Below are 13,849 nucleotides of genomic sequence, written 5' to 3'. Positions count from 1 at the left end.
ATTGTTTTCCCCCTGGGTGTGGGCGTGGCCTGCCTATTTTGAACATCTGTTCCAAGATGTAAAAAATGTCCATGTCCACTAGGGGGAGTCATACAGATAAAAACCATAGACTGATAAAAACAAACGATAATCTGATCAAAATATTTAAATAAACAATAATATAATTTTTAAATTGGCTACGCCACAGTGTGCATATAGCCTAGTGTTTATAGTTTTTATTTTATGGGTTTTAATATATATATTTTTAATGATATATTTAACCTCAGATGTATTGTTGACGTTTATATACTGTCTATGATTGCTGATTGACAGACAGTGTCTATCACTTTGGAAAGAACATGCTGGCTAGCTTGTCTGCCACTTCCTGTCGTAAGTTTAGCAGAGACAGGAGTGTGCTTGTACTGTGTGGTTATTCGACCCTATCTGCACTTCACTAATATATTTAAGAGCAGAGAAACAGAACATTTTGATCTTGAGCATGTACTGCAATGATTCCTTTTTTTAATCACCATAAAAAAGCCTATACTTCATATGACTAGCCTATATTTTATCCACCAGTGTTTTTTGTTTGTTTTTTAAATTAGTAGACATGGTAGGGAATTTTTTGTTTGTTTTTTAAAGAATTTGTAAGCACTGTGAAAGTTACAGAAGAACACCCCCTTTGAATCAGTTTTCATTTTAATAAGCAGATATGTGGAAATTTATGTGATTTTCTGTGCCCCATTCTGTAGGTCTGTTGAATTCAAGGTACTTTTTGAGCGCATTGTGTGTTGATTTTTGAAATGCTTGGGTAAGGTGTGTGGGCAATCACGTGTCTGTTTTCTAGTGAGTGTGTCTGTCTCCCCACAAGACCACACTGAGTAAACCAGAAACATAGTGTACGTCACAGTCCCAACGGTTCGCACCACAGTATACACTTGTGGCAATCTGCCAGATTCGAGTATCACAATTAAAACATCTTAGATACTCTCATGTCTTTATTAATAGAAGTACGCTTGTGTGCAAACATTGAGGATACTGCCTCAGTGACAAGGCTAAGGTACAAAGTTACATTTTTGTACCTTATTTACCCATAAAAGGTGCATTTTGTGGAAAGTGCCCCAGTGATAAGCTGTTCTGGCCCTAAAGTAAAAAAAAAAAATTCTGATGGTATACTTCCCCAGTGATATCAGTGTATGATGGAGAAAATGTGTGTTTATGCATATGTGTTTGTATAAGTGAAAGGGAATAAGACTACAATTAAAAAGTCTGTATATCAGGTTTATTAACATTTTGTATTTAATATACTGTTTGAAATTTTACAAAATGAGCAGCAAATATTTATACACATTATGTTTGGTGTGAAATGAAAACAACACAGATACAAAACCCTGACTGTACAAAACTGGCTTTAAATCATGAAGAAAACTTTCACAGTTATATTTTTGCAGCAATTCAAATACACACAAAAAAATTGCATCATAAAATAACATTCATAAACACTTGTTATACAACATTTGATAAACGTAAAAATTAATGCTGAACAATAGATGGAAAATATTGTAACAGTTAAATGGGCAAATCAGTCCCTGACGTAACACTGTTTATACTGTATTCATACAGTACACAATTATTTGATCAGGATTTTACTTTCATATTAATGGCCCAGTCAAACAGAGAGAGCTCTTGTTATGCAATATTCAAAGTTGTAGCCATCTCATTGTGGTGAGCAGGTTACTTCAGCCCTCCTCCAGACCGCATGTATTCAAGCATGCAAAGAACTCTTATGGAACCTCGAACTTCTGTTTTGAAACTCAGATGCCAAGCACCTGCAGCAAAACTGCAACTTTTGTTTTTGCTTTTGCTAAGCAAGCCTCACTGAGAGTGATCTGACCCTGTTCACAATGACAGCGCATTGGTGGTGTCTGTGTCCGACATAACAGATGGGCGGGGTTGGCTTCCCAACAACGACTTGGAGTTCTTCTGGATTGGACAACAGCCAAGGTTTCGGAAAATTCGAATCACATCTTTTCGGAAACGCACTCCAACGAAGGCGTAAAGCAACGGGTTTAGGCAGCTGTGCATGTAGGCGAGGCTCTTCAGAACTTGGCCGGCGATGTCAAAGCGCTGGACCTCTTCGCAGTTTGTAATTGTCGTATTGGCAGCCTGAGTGGCTTCCAAGACCAACATGCCATTGTACGGGAGCTGAGAGATAACAAACACCGCCACAACTGCCATGATGACCCGCAGGGCCTTGTGCTTCTGGAAGTTTCTCGTCTTGAGCAGGGTGCGGATGATGTTGGTGTAGCAGAAGATCATCACTATGAGAGGGATGCAAAAGCCCATGCAGATCTGGAGAACCAGGACCAGTATTTTAGTACGGTTGTTTTCATTGTTCCAGTAGACCATGGTGCAAAAGTGATTTCCCTCCTCATCTTGTTTCGAACGGGCAAAGAGAAACTCTGGAATGGACAACAAGGCCGCCAGGATCCAGACTAACACACAAATGAGCTTGCTGTACAAGAGACGAACCCTCTTGGAGTTTTGCGCCTGGGCAGTCTTTACAATTACAATGTAGCGGTCGACGCTGATGCAGGTAAGTAGAAACATGCTGCTGAAGAAGTTGATTTTGTAAATGGCAGAGACGATTTTGCAGAGAGCCAAGCCAAAGGTCCAGCCGTTGAAGGAATCGGCGGCCCAGAATGGCAGAGTGCAGAGGAAGAACATATCTGCCAGAGCCAGGTTCAGTAGATAAACATCCGTCATCGACTTCAAGCGGTTTGCGAAGTGTGCGTATATCCAGACCACCAGAAAGTTGCCAATGGCTCCCAGAATGACAATTATCCAATATAAAGCAGGTTCATAGTAGCTTCGAAACAGTCGCACTGGCGATCTGTCACACACTGACCCATCCTCATAATCACCCATAGTTGTGTAAGATTCATTATCATAATCCTGTGAAATATAACAAAGCATGTGTCTTACTTAGCTTTTAGTTTATTAACCCCGATAATGTGCATTTAAACAACACTTTGTTGACGTTAAAGTTGCAGACAAACACCAGTCATCATTTTTTGTTTATTTTACTGAGATGATGTAAAGCACATTGGTCAACATGTTTGTTTTAATAGTGCTATATACAAATAAAAGTGACATTGACATAATGAGACATAGCGTTGTCAGCATGCACTTAATGTAAATATTCAGATATCACTTACATATTCTGACGTCGTATTGTCAGTGAATGCCGTCACAAGGTCGGTTATGTTCATCGTTGATCTCTGTTCCTAAAAAAGTTTTTAAAAAAGTTAAAAAAACATTTTAAATTAAATATAAAAAAAACTCATTAACAAAGATTCACTTATATTTCACTTAAGTACACTAAATATTAAATTCACAAATATCCACAACCAAAAAAAAAGAGTGCATCATGATTAATCAGTCTTTTGAATTTGGACTGTTTATGAAATTAAGCATTAGCAACCTGTTCCTTTACATAGGCTACTCTAAAAACTCTATTGATGTATAGGTAGTACTTACTTTACTATCTTGGAGAAAAAAGGGACTAGTAATAGAGATGAGCTGCTGTCTGCTGCCTTCCCGATCACTATGATCACTTTCACGTTGTTTTTGGCGCCGTCTGGAAAACGTCTGTTTTGCAGAAGCTTTTAAGGTCTGAGGTTTAACCACAGTGACGCACAAGAAGCATGAACTCTTTTCACACTTTTTTTTCCCCCCTCTCTTAGAGTCACCTTCTAACACAACAGCCAGGTATGACATGTTCATTTATGAGCCCATTTTATACATAGAGCAACATTAAAGAGAAAACTGTTTTGTTTTTATTTGATCATTTTTGGACATGCCTCAAAAACCATAATTACTGAGTTTTAGATTGGCTGCATTTGAAAATGCTCCCCGATATCACAACATCATGCAGTGTTATCTGTGGTGCAACACGCAAAGGACTAAAATGTGTTTTAGTCATGCTCAACAAAAAAAAGATAAATGGCACCTCTTCCAACACCTTAACCAACTTTTTTGACTGTGAATGAAGAGTGAATGCCTTGCCTTACGCATGCCATATGTATACTGGACATCCAGTAAAGAATGTTGACACTTCGGATCGATCATTTCTATTATTATACATCTTGATTAATTTACATTTTTTAGGGGGATGTTGCCTACACTGAACTCTTGTTTTCAACTCGAGTAACACATTGTCATGATTGCCATGAAATAAAAAAAGAAAACAAGGAAGCTCCTGGAACTGTATCATCTTCCCTTTTTCGCTGTTTTATAAGGTTTGTTTGTCACTGTGTTCAGTCACTTTGACATGACATGACAGGATCCAGATTTTTATCAACACATAAGTAAAACACTAATCATTCGCTAGCTGATGAATTAGAGCAATAGCATACACAGCAACTTCTTTACCAACAATTTACGCAATACAGATGATACGTCAACACTTCTGACCCTGGCTGCATCGATAACGTTTAAAGTTTTGATCATAAATAAGCTTTCATTTGCATTTTTTTACACGCCATCATTGCATGTAGGCCTATGGTTCCTTACTTAAGTGAGAATCTTCGTGCCCCAGACATCCTGTTTATCGTTAAGACTGTCACCCAGACACTTATTACATTTATTTTTTTTGATGCACTATTAGGCCATATCCTGTTTCAAAGGACAAATTTCCTCTTTCTCACTCATCAGACTCTACTGCATGTTCTCCCTTGGAGTAAATATAAATAAAAAATATTTAATTTCATATAACAGTGTTAATAAACAACCGTGATGCTTAGCATAGATATGCAAGATAGTTTTTTTTTAGGTCATGCTGTTACACGGCTTTTCAAAACAAGTAGTTTTGGGTTATCTTGGATCTGTTGTTGCCATTGCTGAATGCAATACTGATTGCTCAATTTATAAACTCATCTTATCGCTCGTTTCCAGATATGATTGACAGTGACAAGATCAAAAACATGTTCTGTGTTGGTATAAACTATTTCTGTGCGAAAATGTGTTGGATATATTCATTTAAAGTGCAAACAACACTCTCAGAAAAAATGTGTACAAATTATACCTTCAGCTTGCCACTGTGGCAGTACCATTAAAAGGACAACTTTGTACCTTATGTAGCACCTCTAAGGTAATAATATGCACCTTTTATGGGTAAAAAGGGGCTTTTAAGGGAACTACCACAGTTACAAGCTGTTGTACCCCTAAAGGTAAAATTTTTGCTAAATGTTTTAAGAGAGAAGGTGTACGTCACAAGAACAAGAGGTGATAGACCTTCATGCTCTGTGTCTATAATTATACCAGTGGCCTCCATTGACGACATTTACGCAAGCCAACCATAAACTGTTCCTCTTTCTTTTCAGTTTCCAGTGACCAGGTCAAACAAAAAACACATGCAACCACACATGCACTTTTAATCCGAGTTTTAGACCTTCCTCAAACTGTGGTTTGAGGCCTGGTTAAAACTCAAAAAAAAATTTGAGGAGGTATCATGTGATTCATGTTAAACTGCCAAAACCCTTTCAATGTTAACACTGCTAAAAAAGAGCTAACTTTTACAGATTCCTTATCTGTAGGTTATTTCACTAAACTGAGGACTGTTATAAAGTGATCATCAGTCACAAGTGTAAATAGCAAAAAGCTGATGCAATGCACGTCTTGCTTTAAATCAGTGTAAACTGACGTGAAAGTCAGTTGATTTAGGTGGTTACCCTCCTGGTACATCAGTTTGCATGACAAACCTGCATAACATAGCAACGGTTGTGGCACTGAGAGAGGAGGACAAATGTCATTTAGTACCTTGTACTACTGAGAACATTCTGCGGTGAGCATTTGCACGACATGCTAAGACCACAAGGTTATATAGAGGAACAAAGCACAGATAATGCATCTCATACACCCCCACAAAACTTTAACTCTGAGTGTGGAGGGTTTATTAATTCACTTTGCAGAAACCAAAAAATGCATTTTAATACTATTATGTGATGAGGCTAGAAATATTTCAGGTTGTTAGCTGGATGCTAATCTGTAGCTGCTCTAAAGTAATCTTAACTCTCTGCTCTAAAGTAAGGTTGAATTGAGGTGTACATCTATTTGGGTTTGTTTGTTTGAGTGCCTGTTTCCATTATACCCTTCTCAGTCACATGATGTTTTGAATAGTGTCATGAGCCCTGTGGTATCACAGTGGTAAAGTGAAAAATTAAAATAGAAAAAAGTGAGAAAAACAAATGACATGAGCGTGATTTCACAAAGCGTGACTTCCTCAATTTTTCGTCAGAGCAACATGAGATCTTCAAACAACAACCTTCTGAGAGAAAGCATAAAAGACTCTGAGGGAAGTTTATAGCATCATTGTGTCTAAAGAAGATAAGAGTATAGTTAATTTTGAAGATTTAAATCGACATGAAAAATATCACCAAATCTATTTTCTAAATGCGTGCTATAGATCTTATTGTGAACATTTAATCTGTGCATATGTTTCTTTTTTCCCTTCTTTTTTATTTTATTTGTAATGTTTAATCAAAAGGTTACAACTGGACCTTCCAATGAAAATGACAGACTTCTCTCTGGTGATACCCAATGTTCTGTGTTAATATAAGGGATTTTTCCACATAGATTCTTCACAGGTGTTTATTTACATTGTGTTGTGTTTTAGGGCTAAATGAAATGTATTGTGTACTTTTGGGTTGTAACTCACTGAAGCATTACTAACTTCTTTCTATTTTTCAATAGCATTACCAACCAGTTCGAGTCCCTGTACTATGTATTTGACTCAGTTATGTAAATTAAGGTGCTTTTGTTGTATTTCATATAGCATAAGTTTGATACTGTCACCCTAATTGGGATGTTCTTTCATTCAAAGAACAAATGTAAACACGAAAAAACCTATAGATTTAATCATAAATGCAGCTTTATTGAAGAAACAGCGAATGACACTCCACACTTTGGGCCAGGGGTCTGCATTCATCAAGACTGCATTGACTGAAGGGCCTCCCAGAATTCAAGAGGATTCAGTATCATCTGCATCAGAGATAACTGATGTCTCTGTGTAAGAAAGATGAGGAAAGTCACATGCTGGTCTTGTTGATGACTGGTAAAAACATTAAAGTCACATGGCGAATGCAAGGGCAGTTCATGGACAGCACAAATAAAAGTTGACTTCAAATCAAACAGTGGAAATGATTGCGCACATACCTGTAATAATTTCTTTGACCTTTATTTGACCAGCTGTTGGTAGAAAAAAGGGACAATGGAATAAAGCCACACACAGTAATAAACAGAGAGAGAAAGGGACAAGGGATGAGCACTATTAATTGGCTGAAGTATTTGTCAACATTCATAAACCTGAAGCAGTTTCTGTCCTACACTGCCTTTGCATGTTAGAGTAAAACTTGCCTGTCAGGATGTATCTAGTTTGTATGTCCTTTGGGGCAGGGTTATGGGGGGAGTCCTGGGGGGTGCTGGTGTGGGGCACAGCCCTCCCTACAGGATGGAAAAGCGCAGATGAGAAAGCGCCCCCCCTCCCCATGCCCCTGGACTTTTCTTTTCAATAAAAATGCCTATCATCACAACTATTTACATTTTATATATGTTATGGATGAATACGCTGTTTTCCTCATAATTCCATTTGCTGAATAAGTGAAAGCCATAAGTTAACAACATGTGTCACTTTATCATGTGCATGAAAAGTGAAAACCGAATGATCATCCTATCCGCTTTGTGAAATCAATGACAATTTGCATAGCTGTAGGGGTGTGTAGTAGAGATAGTTAACAAAAAACACACACAAAAACTATTCCGCCAATCATAAGTCATAAGTCATTCCTTTTTCCATGGAACACCTAAGTGATTTTTTTAAGAATATCTTGACCACTCTTTAAATATAATGAATGTGAATAAGGACTGGGGCTGTCATGCGCTCATATGATTTGATATCATGAATAATTATTTTGATAATCCTTTTACATCAACTGGATTCCAGTTCACAAACCTGTCTAAATTATTCACTCACAAATCGGACAGATCCGGTTCTCACTAAAGCAATGATGCTGTTAACAGCTCATTTGAAGATTATCAGTAAAGTACCAACGGAAATTTTACTCAAAATGTTTGTTTACTGTTACACAGAAGAAAAAACGTCATAAGGGTTTGGAATGACATGAGGGTATGTAAAGGATGACACTTTTTTAAAACTTTGAAATCTATCTCTCTCTTATCTCAGATTGCAAAGAGTCATCTTCATCATCAAATTCACACTCATACGTGTACTAACATTCTGTTGGTTTGAGCAGTCATACAATGCGTATGCTGATATAAATATAACAGTTTTGTTAACAGTAACCAAGCAAACACTCAATAAGATTCAACCGTCTGACCACATACGTTTTCTAAGGTAGTCAGGAAACTCCCTGATGACTTTCCCTAATGCTTCTGATATCATAGTTGCTGTTGGTCCTTGTGATTTGTTAAACTTACATAAACGTTTGGTTTCCATTTACTCAAAGATACTGAAACTACAAAAGCAGCTCTCACCTGAAAAAGTGTAGGATGACTCTGTGAACTCAGGCATCCTGAAAGTTAAACAGTATGAATGAAAAAAAGAAAGAAAGAAAATGTAGCAAACAATGCAATCTCTATTTTACTTGACATACTAGTTTTAGAATTGTCCTGTGTTATGCAAACACTTTCCAGTTTATTTATGATACCAATCAAGCAACTACACATAATATTTGTATTTCGAAAACATCATACCACAGACCTTCACATAAAAATAAACTAGTGAAGGCAAAAAGGTGAGTATGGTGGAAAAAACTCGACATAATAGACACTTTCCTTGATCAGCACATATATGTACATTTTAACCTAAGACCCTGGGGCCAGTTGCATAAACTTGCCCTCTATGTTAAGACTATGTCAGTTAATAACTAGTTTGTCCAATTAGCAGTTATACAAGAGGTAATCACTCAGATTCAGATTAGACCAAACTACCTTTTTATGTAACTTCAAAAAGTTGGGACCAATCTTGGAAGAAAACAATTAGGTTACTAACTTTTAAGACTAGTCTAAGATGTTTATGCAACCGGCCACACTGATGTCCATGTTATATGCCAACTAGCCATATGATTATGACAATATTTACTTGAAGTCGTCTCCTTCCAGTAGCTTTCTGTAGGTGGAGATCTCAACATCCAGGGCGAGTTTGATGTCCAGCAGCTCTTGATAGGCCAGGATCTGTTTGTGAAGGTCTGTTTTAGCCAACTCTATGGCTGATGTGAGGCTAGAAATCTGTGCCTGATACTCAGCAACACCCACACTAGACTGAGCCTGGGCTTCTGCTAAACTCTGCTCCAGAGACATGTTCTGAAAAGATAAACACAAACAAATGTTCTTCTTCATAGATGGCTGTCATGTTATGTTTCAAAGACTAAAGGCCTATTCACAAGAAAGATAACTATAAGCGTCCACAACAACGGACGATAACATTTTGTTTATTATATGTGCCTGCTGCAGTTTTGTTGTCTGCCACTTTAAATGCTCAAGCTCTTTAAAGCAGGATAGATTCTAATTGGCTGTCAATGGATTTGAGCTAGAATGGATCAGCTGGGGAAAAAAAATGCTCTGAAGTTGATTCCAATCATCCATTTAAGGCTAGATGTCTTAAGGCGGAGTCTCGAACGGCATCACCGGCGGCCATCTTGTCACAGGGAAGCTTTCTGGCGAGCTCTGTGGTATCTGAAGTAAGGTGAGTGATCAGCACGAACACAAATCCTCTTATCTCGCTGAAATCTTGACAGATTTACAAACGGTTTGGTTTCTTACAAACGTTATTAACGTGGCTATAATTCTTTCATATCTAACCCTAACCCTAACCCTAACACACTTAAGATTAGGGTCCACTTCTCACTATTAACTAACTATTAACTTAAACTTAAAATTAACAATAAACTCATAATTACTACTTATTATTAGTTAGTAAGGTAGTTTTTAAGTTTAGGTATTGGGTAGGATTAAGGGATGTAGAATATGGTCATACAGAATAAGATATGCTTTATAAGTACTAATAAACAGCCAATATCCTAGTAATATGCATGCTAATAAGCAACTAGATAATAGTGAGAATTGGACCCTAAACTAATGTGTTAGCTTTTTTTTATAAAGTGGTTTCATTGTCTTTTCATAGAATAATTGTCCAACTTTACCGTACAGTAAACCAAAAACACCTAATTCTTCAGCACTATGATATCTCATGTTCTCAGACATCGAATTTATTGTAAATGATGTCATAAAATTCTTAAAACGTCTGAGTTGTTTAGAAAACTGCCACTTTTGCAGCAGTGCAACTTCAACTTGTGGCATTGGGGCTTTTGCTGCCAATTCAAAACGGCTGAGATCAATAAACCACTTCCTATGTAATCTGTTTCCTGTCTCATACAGCTGTGATTTATTCAAGAGATGTTTATAATATGCTGAGAACCTGTGCTGAAGCATTTCACACTGCTGACGAACATTGTTTCTCAAGGGACCTGCCACTTTTGAACACTTTTACCACCTGAACAGTCTTAAAAATACCTTCCTTGTGTTTAAGTTGATTAAATTGCACTTAATTTCATTGCTGTCAAAAATGCCTTGATTTGGCCAACATTACACATCCTTTAATGAGTATAACACTTACTGCGGCCACAAGCCCTTGCAGCTCTAAATTCAGTGTCTGCAGCTCTTTCCTGGCAACTGTGATTTCTACTTTGGTCGATGACACGGCTTCGGTGTTTTTGGCATTGGTCGTCTGCATCTCATCCATCTAGATTCATAAGTAGAGAGTATAAGAGCTATTAGTTGGAATGTCAAAAATGATCGAAACATTCAGACAATGTGAGCACTTCTTGTGTGCAGACCTTGAGTTTGTAATAAGCCTCAGCCTCCTCTCTGTGTTGCTGCACAGATTTATCATATTCCATTCGCATCTTGTTGAGCGCTTCAGAGATGTCAAAGGACTTCCCAGTGTCTACTTCAATCATTGAGACTGAAGTGTCCATTGTTGTTGTGCCCAGTTTAGATTGCAAAGATGACAATTCCTAAAGTGATAGACATAACACACAGTGAGAAATTAATAAAAAAGAAAGAAACATACTTGTATTTAGCTAGGATGCATTAAATTAATACAAAATCCCATAGTCTCTTACATTTTTACAAAACATTTAAAAAATGCCGTTCTTTCAAACTTTCTATTCATTAAAAGAATCCTGAAAACAATTTTTTATCATGGTTTCCACAAAAAATAGTAAGCAGCACTGTTTTCAACACTGATAATAATAAGAAATGTTTCTTGAGCAACAAATCAGCATTTTAGAATGATTTATGAAGGATCATGTGACATTGAAGACTGGAGTAATATGCAAAAAAATTAAGCTTAATGTTAAATAAATTAAAACATATTTAAATCCAAACAGTTCTTTTAAATTGTTACAAAATTTCACCATATTAGTGTTTTTACTGTATTTTTTATCAAATAAATTTAGTCTTGGTGATCATTAGGTGATCATTATTTTATTTTTTAAAGTTCATAATTGAAAACAATAAAATAATATAAATATATTTGCTTTTTTATATATTTGCAAAATTTCACATTATATTAATTACTCCTTGCATGTATGCATTTCAGATTTTAATTGACAGAAATGTACCTCCTCTTGTGTTTTGCTGACAAAGTCCAGTTCATTTTTCAGGCTGGAGAATTTGGCATCCAAATCAATTCTTAAGTCAGAGGCCAATTCAATGTCCTGAAAAGGGATACAGGCATTTGTGGTCAAAGTTTTGTCTACGAACAACAAATTTGATCAATAACAGATCGTTTTTAGTATACGTTATGTGGATGTCATCCTGCTCACCTTTTTCATGGCAGCAATATCAGACTCAAGCTGAAACTTCACTCCTTGTTCAAAGTCAAGCCTTAGTGAAAATCCAAAAAAGAACAATGTTATTTATTGACAATATGCTGTATATTTCAAGTGTTTGAATAACATTAAGCATTTTAAGAAAAAGAAAAAAACTATGCCATTGAAAAAAGGAAACACTCACTTAGCTTTCAGTTCATGGGCAGTTCCACGGACATTGTCCAACTCAATCTCCAGTTTGACAGTGTCGATGGTGAGAGTTTCCAATGTGCTGCGATACTCGCTCAGCTGGGCCTCATACTCCACCGTGGCAGTCACGGATGACTCTTGGGACACATCCGTCCCCCCAGTCAGCTGGGACAGCTTGGCCTCCAGAGCTGCGTTCTCATGCTGTAGCGCCCGTACTTTGGCCATGTATGTGGAAAAGCGGTCATTGAGCCCAGAGAGTGTGTGCTTCTCAGCTGCTCTGGAAAGTGTTGGGGCCAAGGCAGAGCCTGATGCTGGACCGGAGGCGAGTGCGGCGCCTGCACCGAGTCCTCCTGCAGCAACGGCGCGACCCATAGCGAATGCAGGACTGGCAAACAGTGCACCACCCCCACCACCTCCCAGTGCCAATCCTGCACCACCTCCAGCACCTCCACCAAGGCCAAGACCAAGGCCAAGGCCAAGACCTCCACCGGCTCCAAAGCCCAGTCCTCCTCCCAGGCCAAGAGCTCCACCTAAGCCAGCACCACCTCCTAGCCCTAGACCCAATCTTGCTCCACTACTTGCACCAAGACCTCCGTATCCCCCAGACATCCTGGAAGAGCCGAAGGAAACAGACAAAGCCATGGTGAATAGCTATGGATGAGTGCTGAAGGATCAGAGTCTGAAATGAGCAGGGAGTGCAGGCAGGGCGAGAGACTAAAGCTCGCCGTTTAAATACACTTAAGGGAGGGAGGGCAGTGCAAAAAGAGACACTCTATTGAGAAAGAATAAGCTGTAACTTGTCTCAGTGGCAAGGTATGGCGTCGGTTGTCTGTTAAACCTAAAAATATTCTCACCTGCAGGCATGTTTTCCTTCTAGGATGGGACTTCAATCAAAATGCTGTGTTTGCAGTGAAAGCTAAAAGATTAATATCACCCTTAAATCTCACGCACCAAATTTTTAAATGGCCTTATTCTCTTTTGGAGAATCACTAAACTAAAATGCAAAAACAATGACTGTTTCCAAACAGGTTTCCCAAACTTTTATAATCTGCTGTATTTGCTTGTGGAACTGTAGAATTTTTTGAGCCAATCCCCTATGAGATTAATCACATGAAAATTACATTATACACTGATTTATACCTAAAAAACATTTTCGTTAATTAAAATGAAGCTATAAATAAATATATTTTTAACATATTAATTTGAAATCTTGCCTTAAGTTGAAGTATACTAAAACTGAAATAAAAATACATTAAAGATAAATAGAAATATAAAATAAAAATAAAAAAGACAAAAGCACATAACAAAATTACTCAAACTTGAAATGAAAAATGAAAACTGAAAATAAAAATATAAGCTAATTCAAACTTTAAAAAATGTAAGAAATACTATAATAGTACATAGTCTTAAATACTCCTCATTAGCAAATATTCTGAGCTGTGACATCAAAGGCAATAGACAGGGAAAATTAAATTAAATTAAAATGATAAAATAAATATACAATCAAATATACAATTTTATGCTTTTAAGAGCCCTCCAAAAAGAATCAGGCACTGGTAAAACATCTTCTTTACTTTAACAGAAAATATTAGCGATACATTCTGCTTGCATGTATATTTAATTCAATTTATTCAGATTACATTGCTACTTTAGACCGGTCAGAACCCACACACTACCACTCTCACGGTGTTCCGAACACAACAAACTCCCACAGAAGCATGAACCTTGCATGAAAAATGAAAACAATATGTGTTCTAAAATTGGCTCAA

General features: G+C 37.3%; 2 protein-coding genes across 2 annotated transcripts; both read right to left on the bottom strand.

Moving 5' to 3' along the window:
* Positions 1 to 1,239: 1,239 nt before the first annotated feature.
* Positions 1,240 to 3,774, bottom strand: ccr9a (chemokine (C-C motif) receptor 9a). Its single transcript, XM_082172691.1, has 3 exons — positions 3,520 to 3,774; positions 3,198 to 3,266; positions 1,240 to 2,934 (listed from the first exon to the last, which is right to left on the bottom strand). The coding sequence occupies exons 1-3, from the start codon at positions 3,763 to 3,765 to the stop codon at positions 1,879 to 1,881; spliced, it is 1,371 nt and encodes a 456-aa protein (XP_082028817.1). The 5' UTR covers positions 3,766 to 3,774; the 3' UTR covers positions 1,240 to 1,878.
* Positions 3,519 to 13,275, bottom strand: LOC309500874 (thread biopolymer filament subunit gamma). Its single transcript, XM_082172690.1, has 9 exons — positions 12,076 to 13,275; positions 11,886 to 11,946; positions 11,682 to 11,777; positions 10,893 to 11,072; positions 10,673 to 10,798; positions 9,140 to 9,360; positions 8,533 to 8,570; positions 7,195 to 7,227; positions 3,519 to 7,044 (listed from the first exon to the last, which is right to left on the bottom strand). Exons 1-9 carry the CDS (start codon positions 12,720 to 12,722, stop codon positions 7,001 to 7,003), a joined length of 1,446 nt encoding a protein of 481 aa, XP_082028816.1. The 5' UTR covers positions 12,723 to 13,275; the 3' UTR covers positions 3,519 to 7,000.
* Positions 13,276 to 13,849: the final 574 nt, after the last annotated feature.

This window comes from Leuciscus leuciscus (assembly GCF_965113295.1).
Source record: "Leuciscus leuciscus genome assembly, chromosome: 6".
Lineage (NCBI taxonomy): Eukaryota > Metazoa > Chordata > Actinopteri > Cypriniformes > Leuciscidae > Leuciscus > Leuciscus leuciscus.
This window is presented reverse-complemented; position numbering and strand designations above follow the sequence as displayed.